Source organism: Drosophila suzukii, chromosome X (genome assembly GCF_043229965.1).
Source record: "Drosophila suzukii chromosome X, CBGP_Dsuzu_IsoJpt1.0, whole genome shotgun sequence".
In the NCBI taxonomy this organism is placed as follows: Eukaryota; Metazoa; Arthropoda; class Insecta; order Diptera; family Drosophilidae; genus Drosophila; species Drosophila suzukii.
Genome location: NC_092084.1, coordinates 13,408,981 through 13,428,120, shown reverse-complemented (window position 1 = coordinate 13,428,120; position 19,140 = coordinate 13,408,981). Strand labels below are relative to the sequence as shown.

The window sequence follows — 19,140 nt, the reverse complement described above, 5'->3', positions numbered from 1 at the left end:
ATTGGAATACAGTTTTCATAATCAAGTTTATTGAATAGGGTTCTACTTAATTATACATAAACATTTAATAATGCATTTTGTAAATGCTACAGAATTCTAAACATTCTGACTATCTTAATTAACAACCTATTTATATACAGTGATGGGAAGTGTTTAGGTGGAATACAAGGTACTTTCCTTTATACAGACTCGGATCCACTTAATATAACTAAGGGCTATAACTTTAAGTTGTTGCTCTTTTCAACAGCCCCTTAATTGAAAATATTCTTTTCGTTTTATTTGAAAATAATTCATTATTCTTGGAAGTACTATGCATCTACTAATATAATTTATACACTTTCTTTATTGTTATCATTTTGTATGACATTGTACAATCTACCTTCTGGTATTACTTTATAAAATAACTTCTCCATTAACATCATTAACATTTTGGAAATATGGATAAATGTACAACATTATGGAGTTTAGGTTATATTAGAGTTTACATTTTAATTACGAGTCATTATAATATTTGAAAATATTTAATGTATTTAAGCTTCTAATATTTTTTATCGGTTATGTATCCTATGCATATTATATCCTACTAGTTTACAAGTTCTTCCTGTTCTATCCCATCACTGCCCATACATGCACATAGCATCAGAACTTAGCATTAAGGACTAACGAATTGATTTGGCATTTCGGCTGGCTCACACACTCACACGCACTGATTTAGGAAACATTTAGCATAATACTATGTGGCAGGATCGCTGGTGGATCTGGATCACTGGATCTGGATGGGATCTGGATCGATCATCACCTGGCCTGCTGCTGCTGTTGCTGCTGTTGTTGCTGTTGCTTTTGGCGATTGAAGTCGGCTGCAAACTGGACGTTCTCCGGACTGCTGTGGAAGAGCTGCTCCATCAGCCTCGTGCTGCCCAGGGAGTTGGCCTTGGTGCCCAGGCACATGTTGTACTGCGGGGCATCCAGCTGGACGTCGCAGCTGATGTCGTGGTAGATGTGGACGAGCGTGGGATCCGGTGCCCGGAACACACTCAATCTGCGCCAGTGCTCGGCGGCCTCATTGTAGTCCATGGCCAGCTCAGCGGTGTTGGCCAGGAAGCCGCGCTGCCTGGTGCCCACCCGCACAATCTTCTCCAGGAACTTGACATCCTCCAGGCCCCAGCCGGTGATGTCCTTGTCGAATCCATTGATATCCTCGTCGAGAATGTCCGACTTGTAAATGGCGCATATGCCGAAGCCAAACTGCCGAAAATAGCCGCGCTCATCGTCGATCCTTGGGGTTTCCCCCTCATCGGATCCAGCGCTCCTCCTCTGCGGATCGTACTGGCTGAAGACAATGGGCAGATACACCTGCTTGCCCCGCTGCGTGTGCATCCTTACCCGCTGCAGCGTCTCCACTTCGAAGACCATGTCCACGTCGATGAACAGAATGATGTCCTCCTGCCGGATGTACGAGGATCTGGCCGCCACATCCAGGGCAACGCCGCGCGAGAAGGCACTGCTCCTTTGGATCCAGTTCACCTGCTGGTAGACATGCCGGGCATGCAGGTCGTGGAGCAGCTGCAGATGGTCGCCCAGCTCGTCCGGCGAACCGAAGATCACCACCAGGAGGTCACAGTGCTGCTCGCCGCGCACGCAGACGCGCTCGTAGGTGCGCAGGAAACGCTCGAAGGTACCCAGGCGACCGGCGATGGGCAGGACGAAGACGATCTTGTCCTGCGTCGGCGGCAGCAGTCCGCTGGGCATCGTGAAGTGGCTGCTCAGCCGGGCCATTCCGTTCTGGAAGAGGCTGCCCAGGAGACCTGTCGGTGGAGAAGTGGCGGATGATATAAGGGTTCAGTTTCTAGATTAAGTAGGGTGGGGCGCCCTCCTTTAAAAATTCCTATTTAAGATGGATTTATGTTAATATTGTTTGTTTATCTCGATAATCTTATCATTTAACAATCTTTAAAACACTTAAGGATTTTATATGCATTTTTAAAGACAGAGTATGGTATTAGACTCATTTAAAATGTTCCGAAGTTGGAAAATTTAAATTTATTAAATGGATAAGAGTTCTACTGATTCTTGAAAAAGCACCGTGTGTTTTATATAATAAACATAATAATATCTAGAAGATATCGACTCACTTTGCTGCAGGGTGACATTGTAGAAGTCCTCGTCGAACTCCTTGACAAAGATTCCCGTGAAGGCCCGCTGGACGTAGAGATGCCTTCGCACTGGGACCGTCATCTTCTTGCCGCGATACTTCTTGTAGATGAGCAGCAGGTCCAGGATCAGATCTTGGCCGTGCAGCGCGTCCAGGCGATGGTAGCCGTAGAGCAGCTCCCGGAACTCGATCACGCGACCCCGCTGCCGGGAATAGTTGTTGATGTTCTCCATCACCTCGGTGATCACGTCCTCGAGGCCCTCGCGCATCGCCGAGTCGATCTTCTGCTTGGGATTGGCCGAGGTGGCCGAGTACAGGCTGCGTGCGATGAAGGACCACTCCAGGAGGTCCTCGGTGCTGCCGGGCACAAATTTATTCAGTTCCGGACTGATTCCTGCAGAAGGGAAAGAAATGATTTATGGAATATTTAAATAGCTATTATAAGTATATTTATTTAAGCTATATGTATTTGTATTAAGAATTGCAATATACATATGATTTATAAAGGATTCAAAGACATTTTACTTAAAAGTACCAACAAACTTTTAAAATATCTTTCATTAATATCAATATCTATCATTGTTGTACCACAAAATCCCTTTAAAAAAGCTACAAAACAGTTTAAATTATTACAAAATTCTAAAAAAATAAGATAGTATCTTCAAAAAATGAAGGCATTTCTAAATGTGCGACCTTCGAATTAAATGTAGAGCTCTAATAGTTTCTCCCCTTAGCCAAATGAATTTATTCATGAGTTCCGAGCCTTGCCATATCCATGGGCTGCCTCGGAACTGGGCTAATCCCATGCTAATGTGTTCTAATGGAAAGACGCCCCAGGTGGGCTAACTTCGTATTCCCCAACGGAGTTGGCCTTTAAAACGAACGCCTGACAGACAGCAGACATTCAGATCGTATTCACTTATCCCCAGGCCAGAAAACCCGAGTCGAGATGCCGCTCCAAGTGTTCATAGTGCCGAGGACGCTGCTCCTCATCATGATCCTGGCCTTCATCCTCTTTCACACGCTGACCGCCGCGGAGCAAGATCCACGGGCGGAGGAGCAGCTGCCGTCGTTTTGGATGCGCCAGGCGCAGGATCAATTAAGCGAACGCTTGGCCAGGACCAAGGATGCCATCACCGACAGCCGACGGGCCAAGAATGTGGTCATGTTTCTGGGCGACGGACTGTCGCTCACCACCCTCACGGCCGCCCGCATCCTCAAGGGTCAGCGGCGCGGCGGACGCGGCGAGGAGGCACAGCTGGCCGTGGAGCGATTTCCCTTCGCCGGACTGAGCAAGACGTACTGCATCGACGAGCAGACGCCGGATTCGGCCTGCACGGCCACCGCCTACTTGGGCGGCGTGAAGACGCACAGCGGCACAGTGGGCCAGAGTGCCAGTGGCGAGCGGGTGGAGTCGGTGCTCCAGTGGGCCCAGCGGGCGGGCAAGGCCACAGGGGTGGTGACCACCACCCGGCTAACGGACGCCAGTCCCGCCGGCGCCTATGCCCATGTCCGCCGGCGGGGCGAGGAGCTGGAGATCGCTCGCCAGCTGGTGGAGGAGGAGCCGGGACGGAAGCTGCACGTCATCCTGGGCGGTGGCCTGGGAAAGTTTGCCGACGAGCGCAGGGATGGCAAGGATCTGCTGGCCCAATGGCACGAGAACAATCCGAATGGCTGCTTCGCGCGATCCCTGAAAGAGCTGAGGAACTGCACCGGGGATGACACGGGCAGCCTCCTGGGCGTTTTTAGTGACAATCACATGGCCTATCACCTGGCCGCCAGCAAGGAGCAGCCGCGACTCTGTGAAATGGCTGCGGCGGCCATCGAGAAGCTGGAGCAAAAGTCCCAGGAGGATGGCAATGGCAGTGGCTACTTTGTGTTCATCGAGGGCGGGCGGATCGATCATGGACACCATGAGACGCGAGTGGGTTACGCCCTGGACGAGATGCTCGAGTTCGATGCGGCCGTGGAGGCGGTGGTCAGGATGACCGATCCGCGGGAAACCCTGCTGGTGGTCACCGCCGATCATTCGCACACGCTCAGCATGGCGGGGTATGCCAAGAGGGGAACTCCGATCCTGGGCATGGATGCCCAGCAGCGGGATCTGAATGGAGTGCCGTACAGTACCTTGAACTATGCCATCGGCAAGTGGCAGAGCCTGGACAAGGAGGGCAGGAGGGAGAGTCCCAGCAAGACGCTGAGTCCAAGTGAGTAAGCTGTACATTAAATATTGAAAAATGCAAATATCGAGAGGAAAGGCGAGAAAGTCATGTCTCAATCGCTGGACAAAAAGTTTTTACATTTTTGAACATTGCAAATGGATACGAGGCATAAAAGCAAGTATCATTTCTTGTCAATATTTTTATCAGTGTAGAAAATAGTGATGATTAGACGTTGCATTGTATGCAAAATGACTTTTAAGCCTTCGTTTTTCCTCGATCTTCATTGGAAATGGGATGTAAAATGTTGTTTTCACATATTATATAATCCTACGCCTTACTATGATATTATATATCTTAATAATGAATATTATCTTTCATTTCTCATTTCATAAAATCCAGCCTCTTATACACCCAGCTATATTCATGGACGTAAGGGTGTGCATTCTGGAGAGGATGTGGCCGTTTTTGCAATGGGACCCCAGTCGCATCTCTTTGGTGGCGTCATGGAGCAGAATCTACTGCCTCATCTGATGGGCTATGCCGCCTGCCTGGGCAGTGGAGTCACCATCTGCAACCAGGACAAGGATCAGGATAAAGACAAGGATCTGGAGACAGAGACAGAGGCAGATCCAGATTCTTCTTAATTTCCCAGAGATGTGTAAATTTTTGTTTTCAGTTATTTCCAATATATACCTAATGTTTCTCCCATCTGAGTTTCGTAACTCACCCAATATGTTGTGGTCCTGAAAGTGCCTCTTGTTGGAATCGCTTTCCGGCGAGACGCTGGGCAGCATGTAGGTGCTCTCGTCGGGAACCTCCAGGTACTTGGCCATCCGCTTGATGTCCCGATGCAGGAGCAGCGACTCCTGGCGCATCTCCTCGGCCTTCAGACCCTGATATCATATATAAAAAGAGTTAAGAATTTAAAGACCATAAGTTTTAAGGACCCACCTGGACGTAGGAGTGCAGGCGGTACATGAGCGGCGCCTGTTTGATGGGATGCAGGGTGATGGCGTTATGGATCTCCTTCCGTTTCAGTTTTCCAGTGTACGCATTCCGGCCACTTGAGTTGTGACGCAGGATGTACTGCATCTATATGTTGGAAAACCATATGGCATTATTTTTCAAAGGATATTTAGATTATTGAAACCATATTGAATAAATATTTTGAAGATTAAAATGGTATAGTTTAAAATGAAATATCTTAAGATCATATATGAAAATATTGGTTAAGATCATATATGAAAATATCCTTGAAAGTATTATATCTCATATCTTATTTCATTTTTTAAATACATGTTTTAATATCAATATACTCAATATTAAATCAATATACTGAATATATCTATTGGTTTTTTATATTTCTTAAGATAGTGAAACTGAAACGATGATATTATATTACAATAGATACACCCACCTCATAGTTCCAGGTGCAGGGTATGCCGGCGAACTTCTGGACGCACCGGCCCACCTCGACGTCCTCGTGGGTGCTGTAGAGGTTCTTCAGGCAGCTGGGGATGTGGGGGGCCACGCGGCGCAGGGTCTCGCTGCTAAGGATCACCCCCGGACCGCCCATGCAGAAGTTCTCGTCGAACTCCAGGGACAGCAGGCCGAACTCCTCGCTGTTGCCCTTGCCCGCCTGGCCGATGAACTGTGGCTTGGAGCTGTCGATGGAGCGCAGGAACCGCTCCAGCTTGGCCGGCTCCATGTAGACATCGTCGTCCGCCCGGATGAACCACTCGAACCGGTCGATGTAGTGCTCATACATGTAGTACAGCATCATAAAGGACTTCTTCTGCGGCGGATAGCGATCGTCGACGTTCTTGAGGGCCACCACCGGCAGATCCTCGGAGTAGCTGCCCTCGGAGCTGAAGAAGGCCATCCGGCCGGGCACCTCCTTGCCCCACGTATCGTACACCGCCCGCGCCCTGCCCTCCAGGAAGTTCTTGGCCGTCATCACGCCCACGAAGACGAGATTCCTCTGGGAGTTCTGGATGCTATCCTCCTCCCGCAGGCCGATGATCTCCGCCGGCGACTTGAGATTGGTCGGACGCAGGCTGCAGCGCTTCACGATCTCCAGGGCCCGGTAGTTCTTCAGCACGGTGCCGATGCAGAGGCCCAGGGCGATCCCGAAGCAGGCGATGATCAGCGTCTTGCGCTTCGTCATCGTGTGCTGCAGCATCGTGGATGTGGTTATGTCCGGGATGGTCCGTATCCAAATCGGGGGTCGGTGGTCGTGGCAGAGGTTCAGTGGGCGCCGTTCATGGGAATCTCTGTGCGTGGAAAAAAGAAAAAGGGGAGCGATCTGTAAATTAATGGCACGTGCCGCGGCAGCAGGAAATACTACTCATCTGATCAGACCTATGCCCACGCTGGGAAAAATATGCCCACACTGACACCGCATTTTTAAAATAAATATATATACCTATATCCACTCTTAAATTCATATTTGATGATATCTCTATTATCATTTTCCCCTTAAAATAAAAACAAAATTTTCAATAAATTTTGCTTATCAAAATAGTTGTAGTCCTAATATTATATAAACTTTTCCATCATTTAATATAATATACAAGGAACATGTTTTAATTCTACAGCAGTTTTTCACTGTGTATGCTCTATGCAATATAAATTTTTGAAGTAAATTATTGGGGAAAGAGGGTAAATAAAAGTGGTGATACAAAATTCTAAATTAAATATTTTAAAATAAATGATTATAATTATAATATTTTATTGGTATATCTGCATTACCATATATATTTTTTGAAGCTGAAACCGCATTTCAATATTTTGTGTGTTCTTTTCTACAAGATATATGTATACAAATTCAAGATATATAAGACCATAAACAAAAGTACCTTGCCTGAGCAATGATAAAATCAACTATTTTCTTGGAAATCGAATTTCATCTATGATGATTCGAGTTGCCATCCCAACTCGATGCGTGAGTAAAACCGAAATATGATGTTTGAGTGGTTCCGCAAATATTTGAGTTCGTGCTGCGTTTTCCTGGAATCGTTTTCCATTAGCCTCGTATGCACTGGTGTCCGGTGCCCCCGATTGTACCGGGGCGTCGATCTTCGGGAGGCGCGGACACTTGAGCCGAGATTGAGATTGAAAATAAACGCTCTGGCTAGACCGAGCGGGGTGCCGTGGAGAATCTAGATCTATTTATAAATTGAGACGACTGCGTTGGCGGCCCCTGTAAATTGGTCATCGTGCAATTGGATGGATGCGACTGGGCTGTCCGGGAATGTAGAGCGCTACGGACACACCTTGCGGAGAGTCGCGAAGAGTCTCGGGGATCTCACAGTCCGCTTCTCCAGTGCGTCGGCCCCATCGTCTCCACATACACAGAACCAAATGCTAATTAAATAAACAAACAGCTTGGGAAACTATTTGGTTTACAAATCAAAGGCCGGCAAACGTAAACTGGAGCACACATTAGAAATAAACGGAAGGTGCTGCCATTCCATTAGTTCGGCACCTATTGCTTTTTAGTCAAACAGAAAAAAAGCGGTGGTATTTACGAAATTCCTTTCGTTATGGCTCATTTAAAGATGAAATAAGATATAAACCATAAGCATTTCATTAGAAGATCTCAATGTTATCGTAAAACTAAACATTAAGTCATACTTACGTTCAATTTCTCAATGTCATGTTAAGTTTTTAGTTCTTTATCTGTCAGATAAAGTTAACAAAGAGTTAAATTGACTTATCGATAAATCTTAACAGTGTCTGTTATCACACAATATAATGGGATATTGGATAACTCATTTTTTCGATACTACAATTTAACTGGTTGACAAAAGTTAACCTGACATTGAGAAATAGACCCTTAATGTAAGTATTATAATACCGAGTATTATTAGTACCATGAGGACTATTATTTTTCTCAGTGTAGTTTAGCATGGTCTTGACGCACAAGCATTTTGCTCGCCAGCTGACCTTCTCTCCATCCCCTGAGTCACCTGCACAGGTGCGACCTTAGTGGTCGGTTAACTGCGCCCCTGTGCGTGTGCCTCTTATGCAACTCTCTTTCTGCACTGATCTTAACTCTACTTTTATTTTCTAAGGCCCCACTATCAGTCGATTTCCTCTCCTAGATAAGGTTCCGCGTTTAAATACTACTTTGATTTATTGAAATTTTTTTCGCCTAGGCTTATCTGTTTGAGAATAATCAGCGCTGCCGGTGGAAGGGTATAGGAATCCAGGCAGACGCTGAATTCGTTTAATGAACTTTTTAATGCCCAAGTGTTCGAGTCTCGTTTCGGATTCTCGGACCTTGACAGCAAGTTGAGGCATTTAAGCAAGTCTGCTTCTCTGTACATTTTTGCCGGAGGCTGAGATTTCTGAGATTCGATAGTGTTTTTTGCCAGAAAACCTTGCGTTTAGTAAGAGTTAAATAATATAAAAATATAATATAATAAATAAATATATAACAAAATAAGTAATCGTAAATAAACAAAGATTTCTAAAGGTGAATAAATTTGATAACATGCTATAGTAGACGTGATTTGTCTTAATTGTCCTTTTTGCATACAATACTTATTTTAATTGGAGTATACCAAGTACATACGTCATAAGACTCTTGTGAGATGTGTGCTTCATTAATTCTTAAGAATTTTCTGCCGAATTTGGTAATGGTTCTTTTTTGCATAATAAAATTATAATGATTTAGCCCTCCTTCTTGTATCAAACACCAATTTGGCAATATATATTTATTAGTTTTAGATCTCAATGAAGAAGATACAATAAATGGAAAAATAAATAATACAAAAAGAATATTCCCTGTATATAATTTTAACAGATTCATTTTATTTTAAGTCTCTGGTTGTGTTACTTTTCAAAGAAAGTTTTTACTATCTATGATGATTTTATAGAAACTAGTATAGCCCCCACTTTGGTTTCATTGATAACACTGATCCCATATCCCAGCACGTTCCTCACAATTCAGCTCGAAGTAACATATATTTAGGAGGGTGGGCCTCAGGTATCGACCTTAATGGAAATACTTAACAGTACTTAACATACTATACTTAACTCACCTGTTCCTACCCGCTCAAGTTGCCGTCGACTGCACAGTTAGCACTTTTTCCGCTTTTTCGCCTTTTTCGTCTTTACTGTGTTCTTGCTGTCCGGTTGTTGGGCCCATGCAATTCGCATCGATCGGATGATCGGATCGGGGAGTATTACGACTCTATAAGTACTATATTATGGGCGTGCAAGTGGATTGGGAGTTGCGCGATCTGTATCTGTATCTGTATCTGTAGCTGCTTTTGTATCTTCCCCGCCAAGTGGAGTATCTCGACTAGGGGTACGCAAAACGCAACTGTTGACTGTTGACAATTGGACGTCTCCGCAGAAAGACAACACACACACACTCGCACACACAGTCTGTTGCTCTCACAGATACTCGGTCACGCACACACCGACAGTTCAGTGAGCATACAACAACTCACGCTGTTTAATTATTATTAGCCCTCGTTGTTGTTGTTGTCATTGCTGTTTTTTTTTTGTTTTTTTGCTGGTTACGACGATAAGTTCGCAAAGGTCGATTCACGAAAATAAAAAAAAAGATAATAAAGCTCTGGCAAACACGCACAAAAAATAATTAAACCAATTTCATAATATGCAATTTCACTTTTTCCCTCCAAGCGGCGAATTAATTTATCTAACAATTTGCTGCGTTTTTCGTTTTTTATAATATAATTTTTTTGTTTTTTTTAACTGAGCACGCTCGTTTTGGGCTCGGTGCAAAGAACAAACGTCGAAAAACGTTGAATTCCGTCCAAGAACTAACCGATCCGATACGATCCATCCGAAAAGTAGTCGCACAGCCAACGAGCTGCGGCGAGAGTGAGCGCACCCGGCCACCTTTGCTTTTGCCTTGCTGCGAAAGTATCTCTCAGATACTTTCGGCTCTCTGCTTGCGCCAGTGATGCGCCAGTGATTCCAGCGAACGATCACAGTGATCGTTCTATAACTCATAATGCAAAAAAAAATACTGAGAAAAATAATCGATGTCTAATAAGGAAAACCTATATATTTTCTTTAAGGTGTATGAGGCTTTTATTTTTCAACCTTTTCTGATATTATTTTTACCTAATTAAATCACAGTTGTATATTCTTATTTTATTTTTGTTTCATCCGTAATACAGTTTCCATAACAAATTCGTTATTATAGGGCAACGAATTAATCACAAATCTAAAGATTTTTGTTCCAAAGATAAACCAAATTTTAAAATTAATGTTTTTTAAATTGTATATAAAAAGGAATATCCGTAAAAATAGAAATCATCAATTTTTTAGCAGTAGTTTTTAAAAACTTTTAATAACTTCTTAAAAATTTGGTTTCGATTAATAAACAAAGTTTTTCAGTACAGTTTACAATTGCTGAATAAATTAAAAATCCATTCCGTAAAATTCAAAAAATGCTTTGGCAAACTTGTAGCCAAAGTAAAACTACAATATGGTGAAAAATTCGAATCACTCTTTTATTTGTTTGCGGCATCTTTGGGCGGTGTGTGTGAGTATCTGTGTGTTTGCCGAGAGATCTGCGTATCAGTATCTGTATCTGATAGCCGAACGTTGAGTGGCTTGCTCATCGCTCCGCTCACTATCTCTATCTTCGCCATGTGGTGTGCGTGGTCATGGCAACATGTGGCCGGGAATTACTTGCTTCGTTACTCCCGGTTTATAGTTCGCGGAACTCATAAAAAATTGGTAAAAAGTTCGCAAAAAAAATTTGCAAAAAATAAACAATCAAAGTTGCGGTAGCGTTCGAAATATTCTACTCGGCGCATGTCGCCAATTTGTCTCTTCTAGGAAATTTAAAAATATTTTAAAAACAATTCATAAAATAGGTTATTTATATTTATTAACATTTAAATGTTAGCCTTGGAAATTGCATTTGATTTATGAATTATAAAATATATATAATTTTTAAAATTGAATGGCAATTTGTGGCTATTTATAAATATGTAATTTTATATTTTAAAAGCGCCTATGATCATTAAGTTATTTTTTTTAAGTATAGTATGTCATACAAACCGTTACTAAATTTTGAAAATGTAAAATGAAGTTTTTATTTTCGACATTATTATTTTAATACGCCATCTATTATAAAGCGAAGAAACTTCTATCGTAGTTGCATAAATACCTGTCTAGTGGGCGCTGTTCTATGTAAAATATATATCCATTTATTTTAAATCCTCTTTCTTTTAAATGAATAAACTACAAAGCCTTAAGTAAATATTTTTATATAGGTAGAATCAAAATTATTATTTTTAAAATTGTTTAATCTCCAAAAACAGAATGAAAATATTAAATTCGTTATAGCAAATTTACAATTCAATACAGAATAGTAGTAATGCTTAGTGTAAGTTTTAAGTTTTGAGTGCATTGTGAATACTAGTGGCTGTGATTTAAAATTAGAATATATAATTGCCTCCTTAGGCTTTGATTGCCTTTTAGCTTTGGCAAGGAGGACCTTCACAATCCCATTTGTCCCCATAGAGGGTAACTCCTTCTCCCTTCAATATACAATATACACCTGAAGTCCCCAGCCCCCAAAGCGATCCATCAAGATCGAAATCGCTTAGCTATCATTAGCTGATGCTGGATAAAAAATGGCAGTTGGAATGAGATACAAATGCGTTCCAGCTAAACTGACAGCGGTGGATAAAATATTCAAGGGGGTGGTTATGTTATGTTGTGCTTCGTGTAAATTACAACTAACACTATACATTTTTTTGCATTTCTAGGTTCTGAATTTTTTTTTGCATTTAACATTTGCCTAATGCCATCATAAATTTTGTGCTCGCATCCAATGGCAATAAATACATTAGCCAAGTCGGAAATATACGAAATGCGGGGGCGAGGGCGGCTCATTGAATTTCAAAATGATGCTAAAGTGAGAAAAGCTTTCAATTGAATTTAATGCGAAAAGTTGATATGCAAATGCGACGCGATCGGTGCGATGTTGTTTACTTTATTTATTATTTATTTATTTATCTATCCATCTATTTTGCTGTCGTTTGGCTTGTAGCCGGCTTATATGTACATATATATTTAATCTTAAATAAATGGGAACATTTAGCAGCCCACAGTTTAGTTTATCGAACCTCTTCGCGTTCAGTTGATCGGATCGGCCAACCGGCAATTAAATGCACATTAATCATTCATCTTCGCCCCGATCTCTTCCTCCGACCCTCTTTTTTTTCTGGCAGGAGCATTCGACATGTGTTTGCCCATCGGCAACTCAGATATATAGGTGTATTCCCCAGATCTCCAATTCTATTTCCATATCCATTCACACAATGACAATCCAAGTGACGTGCGTCATGATGCCATAAATATTAAAGGGATTTCCATTGCAACTGGCAAAAATGCCATTCGATTGGGATGTCAATAAAATGTCCAATCTAAAATTTTCAAAAATGTAGGTTTTAGATTTTTTGATAGTCCCATAGTTTATATATTTGCTTTGAATTTTAATTATAATAATTAACTACAATACATTTCTTAATTTCTGTCTATACATCTCTAGTTAGTATGTTAATAAATACAAAAACAACAACCTGGGGGCAGCAATGGGTTAAGGGGGTCAAATCAGCCATTAATTCAATCGCCTGAACCAGTTACAATGTGGCTAGTTTTAGCCTCTCGATACGATTAAGTCGAGCAAACCACTTGATGGCTTAATTATCTACTTAACATGCTTAAGAATATTAACTGTTTTGCGGTGAATTACATTGACTGGGCCATCACAATTATTTTATAATTATTTAGAAATAGCGGGGAAGTCATTTTACAATTTATTTTCACCCATTCAATTAAAACTTATGAAGTGGTTGATGATTTTATTGTTGGCTTTTCATTCAAGCGAAATCCTTTCGTATCAATTTTGTGTTTTAAATGGTTCTAAAGAATTAATTTAATTTGCAAATGGTAAAAAAATCATTAAACAAAGAAAATCTTAGTATAGTCCTTTATAGTACTTACTTAATTGTCTCTAGATAAACTCTTTAAAACCCTAGTTCTTAAAACTCGAACCCACCTTCTCTGGTTGGGAAATCGGTCTCTTACTATCCATATATTTTGTCAGCATTTTGTACTCTCGATTATTTATTTTCGCCCATTTATTTATGTATTTATTTTTGCTGCTGCCGCAGTTACAGTGGGGCAACGAAATGTGCAACTCAGCGTCGTTTTCTGTTGATTTGCCACCGTGTTGTTCCCTGCACCATCCCCCCTCCCCCCAGCAGTTGCCACTTTTGCTTGTTGTTTGATTAAATTGTTTCAATTGTAAACGTTGCTCGCAATTTGTCAAGTCCAAGTGGCGTGTTTGTGTTGCCGTTGTTATTTTTTTGTCGTTGTTTGTGGCGCGTGGCGCGACTTCGAATTAAGAAAACAAAAAATGCAAGAATGGAGCAGAGAGGATTGCTAGACTGCCAGATACCCATTAAATTGGATAAGTAAAAGATTATAGAAAATTAAAAAATATATGCTTATCTTAATCCGAAAAAATGTTTAATAGTAAGATGAGTTCATTATTGAAATATTATCCATAACATGTAACCATTAAATGATTTTAAAAATATTAAAAAAATAAATTTATATAACTAGTGTATAATATGATATGTATATTTTGATCCAACCTGTAGCCCCAGTCTTATATTCCCAAAAAATGAAAACTTCGGGCAAAATAAACAACAGGCTCAAATGGCCAATTTTTGTGCATTTTGTGCTCCTTTTGAAAACTAATCACGACTAATGAAAGACAACAACAGCAAGTAGCAATGGCTTTTTGGGGTCGGGCCACGCCTCCCTATATGTATATTGTATTTTTTAGGGGGGGGGACAATATTTATACACATATATATATCTGTATAAAGCCGCCAAACCGCCCCCACACCTGGTGATTGACAGAGCGCCTGGGCACGGCCAAAACAATCGAAGCCGCTTCAATCTGGACCCACAAGTAGAGCCAAGCCATAGTCATAGTCATAGTCGAAGTCGCAGTCGAAGTCGCAGCCAGATACAAAGTCAGCCCCAGATACAGATACATATATATATATATATATGTATATATACAGATTTACAGATACAAAGTCGGCGCAAACTGTCCTCGTTTGGTCACCGGGCGCTGTGCTGGCCATAATTTAACCAAATGTCGTGCCAACGACAATGACGTCGGCTATGCCAGTCAGTGATCACGCTCCGGTTTCTGGCTCCGATCCATATACCCTTGCAATATCTACCTCCTCGAGATCTTCCGCTTTATAAATCTATTCAAATATCATAAGACTAAAAAAAAAAAACTTACAACACTCTCCAAAGCCTAAAAATGTAATATTAAATGCATTCCTATCTTGTAATTGCATTTTTTAGGCATTATTTATATTTAATATATTTAAGAAGTTACAACCATTTATATTTTTGTTCTTAAATTTATATTTTATATTTAAAGTTGTACGTGTTTTTCGCTAAACAATTTCTTTCAGAGAATTCACTCTTCACCAAAACGAAGTTGCAGACTTCCTTCCTGTTTTTGGTTTTAGTGCCCAGCCCGACATTTGTTTTCTCGACTTGCAACCAAGTGACCCACCTACCAACCACCCACCGAACCACTGAACCACCGACCCCGCCTCTTAGTCGCCCACAACGCTAATTGGAGCATTTGTTAAATGGAGACCTTACCTTCGATCGGCCTGCCCATTTCCAGTGGCAGTATTTTTCTTTATATTTTATCATTGCTACTAGCCAGTAATAGCAAATGGAAAAATAATTGAAACAGCAATAAGGAATTCCTTGTTCAATTTGAATCCATATTTCATATATCGCATTTTTAACAAATTGAAATGAATATCGTATTTTGACAAATATCTGAATACCAAAACATAATTTTCGAAAATTGGTCAAAAAAAACATTTTCTTTAAAATGATAGGGATCGTTAGCATATCTAGCAAGCTGCTCAAAACTGTCGGTCTTTTAGCTGTAGGCCTTGATTTGGCTAAACTACGACTGAAAAACCACTAAAAAATGAGGAATTTTGACCAAAATCTGAATCCCAAAAAAAACCGAGCTACCCCCTTACAAAAAATGAAAAAATGTGTCAAAAAATAAATTTTCCTTAAAGTGATAGGGATCGATAGCAATTGAAGCAAGCTGCTCAAAACTGTCGGTCTTTTAGCTGTACGCCTTGATTTGGCTAAACTACGACCGAAAAACCCCTAAAAAATTAATATTTTTGACCAAAATCGGAATCTCAAAAAAAACCGAGCTACCCCCTTACAAAAAATGAAAAAATGTGTCAAAAAATAAATTTTCCTTAAAGTGATAGGGATCGATAGCAATTGAAGCAAGCTGCTCAAAACTGTCGGTCTTTTAGCTGTACGCCTTGATTTGGCTAAACTACGACTGAAAAACCACTAAAAAATGAGTATTTTTGACCAAAATCGGAATCTCAAAAAAAACCGAGCTACCCCCTTACAAAAAATGAAAAAATGTGTCAAAAAATAAATTTTCCTTAAAGTGATAGGGATCGATAGCAATTGAAGCAAGCTTCTCAAAACTGTCGGTCTTTTGGCTGTACGCCTTGATTTGGCTAAACTACGACTGAAAAACCACTAAAAAATGAGTATTTTTGACCAAAATCGGAATCTAAAAAAAAACCGATCTACCCCCTTACAAAAAATGAAAAAATGTGTCAAAAAATAAATTTTCCTTAAAGTGATAGGGATCGATAGCAATTGAAGCAAGCTGCTCAAAACTGTCGGTCTTTTAGCTGTACGCCTTGATTTGGCTAAATTACAACCGAAAAACCCGTAAAAAATGAATATTTTTGACCAAAATCTGAATCTCAAAAAAAACCGGCTACACCCTTACAAAAAATGAAAAAATGTGTCAAAAAATAAATTTTCCTTAAAGTGATAGGGATCGATAGCAATTGAAGCAAGCTGCTCAAAACTGTCGGTCTTTTAGCTGTACGCCTTGATTTGGCTAAACTACGACCGAAAAACCCCTAAAAAATGAATATTTTTGACCAAAATCTGAATCTCAAAAAAAACCGAGCTACCCCCTTACAAAAAATGAAAAAATGTGTCAAAAAATAAATTTTCCTTAAAGTGATAGGGATCGATAGCAATTGAAGCAAGCTGCTCAAAACTGTCGGTCTTTTAGCTGTACGCCTTGATTTGGCTAAACTACGACTGAAAAACCCCTACAAAATGAATATTTTTGACCAAAATCTGAATCTCAAAAAAAACCGAGCTACCCCCTTACAAAAAATGAAAAAATGTGTCAAAAAATAAATTTTCCTTAAAGTGATAGGGATCGATAGCAATTGAAGCAAGCTGCTCAAAACTGTCGGTCTTTTAGCTGTACGCCTTGATTTGGCTAAACTACGACCGAAAAACCCGTAAAAAAATGAATATTTTTGACCAAAATCTGAATCTCAAAAAAAACCGAGCTACCCCCTTACAAAAAATGAAGAAATGTGTCAAAAAATAAATTTTCCTTAAAGTGATAGGGATCGATAGCAATTGAAGCAAGCTGCTCAAAACTGTCGGTCTTTTAGCTGTACGCCTTGATTTGGCTAAACGACGACCGAAAAACCCCTAAAAAATGAATATTTTTGACCAAAATCTGAATCTCAAAAAAAACCGAGCTACCCCCTTACAAAAAATGAAAAAATGTGTCAAAAAATAAATTTTCCTTAAAGTGATAGGGATCGATAGCAATTGAAGCAAGCTGCTCAAAACTGTCGGTCTTTTAGCTGTACGCCTTGATTTGGCTAAATTACGACCGAAAAACCCGTAAAAAATGAATATTTTTGACCAAAATCGGAATCTCAAAAAAAAACCGAGCTACCCCCTTACAAAAAATGAAAAAATGTGTCAAAAAATAAACTTTCCTTAAAGTGATAGGGATCGATAGCAATTGAAGCAAGCTACTCAAAACTGTCGGTCTTTTAGCTGTACGCCTTGATTTGGCTAAACTACGACTGAAAAACCACTAAAAAATGAGTATTTTTGACCAAAACCGGAATCTAAAAAAAAACCGAGCTACCCCCTTACAAAAAATGAAAAAATGTGTCAAAAAATAAATTTTCCTTAAAGTTATAGGGATCGATAGCAATTGAAGCAAGCTGCTCAAGACTGTCGGTCTTTTAGCTGTACGCCTTGATTTGGCTAAATTACGACCGAAAAACCCCTAAAAAATGAATATTTTTGACCAAAATCTGAATCTAAAAAAAAACCGATCTACCCCCTTACAAAAAATGAAAAAATATGTCAAAAAATAAATTTTCCTTAAAGTGATAGGGATCGATAGCAATTGAAGCAAGCTGCTCAAAACTGTCGGTCTTTTAGCTGTACGCCTTGATTTGGCTAAACTACGACCGAAAAACCCGTAAAAAATGAATATCTTTGACCAAAATCTGAATCTCAAAAAAAACCGATCTACCCCCTTACAAAAAATGAAAAAATGTGTCAAAAAATAAATTTTCCTTAAAGTTATAGGGATCGATAGCAATTGAAGCAAGCTGCTCAAAACTGTCGGTCTTTTAGCTGTACGCCTTGATTTGGCTAAACTACGACCGAAAAACCCGTAAAAAATGAATATCTTTGACCAAAATCTGAATCTCAAAAAAAACCGATCTACCCCCTTACAAAAAATGAAAAAATGTGTCAAAAAATAAATTTTCCTTAAAGTGATAGGGATCGATAGCAATTGAAGCAAGCTGCTCAAAACTGTCGGTCTTTTAGCTGTACGCCTTGATTTGGCTAAACTACGACCGAAAAACCCGTAAAAAATGAATATCTTTGACCAAAATCTGAATCTAAAAAAAAACCGATCTACCCCCTTACAAAAAATGAAAAAATATGTCAAAAAATAAATTTTCCTTAAAGTGATAGGGATCGATAGCAATTGAAGCAAGCTGCTCAAAACTGTCGGTCTTTTGGCTGTACGCCTTGATTTGGCTAAATTACGACCGAAAAACCCGTAAAAAATGAATATTTTTGACCAAAATCGGAATCTCAAAAAAAAACCGAGCTACCCCCTTACAAAAAATGAAAAAATGTGTCAAAAAATAAATTTTCCTTAAAGTTATAGGGATCGATAGCAATTGAAGCAAGCTGCTCAAAACTGTCGGTCTTTTGGCTGTACGCCTTGATTTGGCTAAACTACGACTGAAAAACCACTAAAAAATGAGTATTTTGACCAAAACTACCAAAAATGAAAAAATGTGTCAAAAAATAAATTTTCCTTAAAGTGATAGGGATCGATAGCAATTGAAGCAAGCTGCTCAAAACTGTCCGTCTTTTAGCTGTACGCCTTGATTTGGCTAAACTACGACCGAAAAACCCGTAAAAAATGAATATTTTTGAGCAAAATCTGAATCTCAAAAAAAACCGAGCTACCCCCTTACAAAAAATGACAAAATGTGTCAAAAAATAAATTTTCCTTAAAGTGATAGGGATCGATAGCAATTGAAGCAAGCTGCTCAAAACTGTCGGTCTTTTAGCTGTACGCCTTGATTTGGCTAAACTACGACCGAAAATCCCCTAAAAAATGAATATTTTTGACCAAAATCTGAATCTCAAAAAAAACCGAGCTACCCCCTTACAAAAAATGAAGAAATGTGTCAAAAAATAAATTTTCCTTAAAGTGATAGGGATCGATAGCAATTGAAGCAAGCTGCTCAAAACTGTCGGTCTTTTAGCTGTACGCCTTGATTTGGCTAAACTACGACTGAAAAACCACTAAAAAATGAGTATTTTTGACCAAAATCGGAATCTCAAAAAAAACCGAGCTAC

General features: G+C 40.1%; 2 protein-coding genes across 2 annotated transcripts; one reads left to right on the top strand and one right to left on the bottom strand.

The window, feature by feature from the left end:
• Positions 1–7: 7 nt before the first annotated feature.
• On the bottom strand, positions 8–10,154 carry Chsy (Chondroitin sulfate synthase). Its single transcript, XM_017086901.4, has 6 exons — positions 9,363–10,154; positions 5,732–6,587; positions 5,266–5,406; positions 5,042–5,207; positions 2,133–2,546; positions 8–1,805 (listed from the first exon to the last, which is right to left on the bottom strand). The coding sequence occupies exons 2-6, from the start codon at positions 6,494–6,496 to the stop codon at positions 796–798; spliced, it is 2,496 nt and encodes an 831-aa protein (XP_016942390.2). The 5' UTR covers positions 6,497–6,587; positions 9,363–10,154; the 3' UTR covers positions 8–795.
• Positions 3,017–4,993, top strand: Alp11 (Alkaline phosphatase 11). Its single transcript, XM_036820479.3, has 2 exons — positions 3,017–4,359; positions 4,714–4,993. Exons 1-2 carry the CDS (start codon positions 3,102–3,104, stop codon positions 4,956–4,958), a joined length of 1,503 nt encoding a protein of 500 aa, XP_036676374.2. The 5' UTR covers positions 3,017–3,101; the 3' UTR covers positions 4,959–4,993.
• Positions 10,155–19,140: the final 8,986 nt, after the last annotated feature.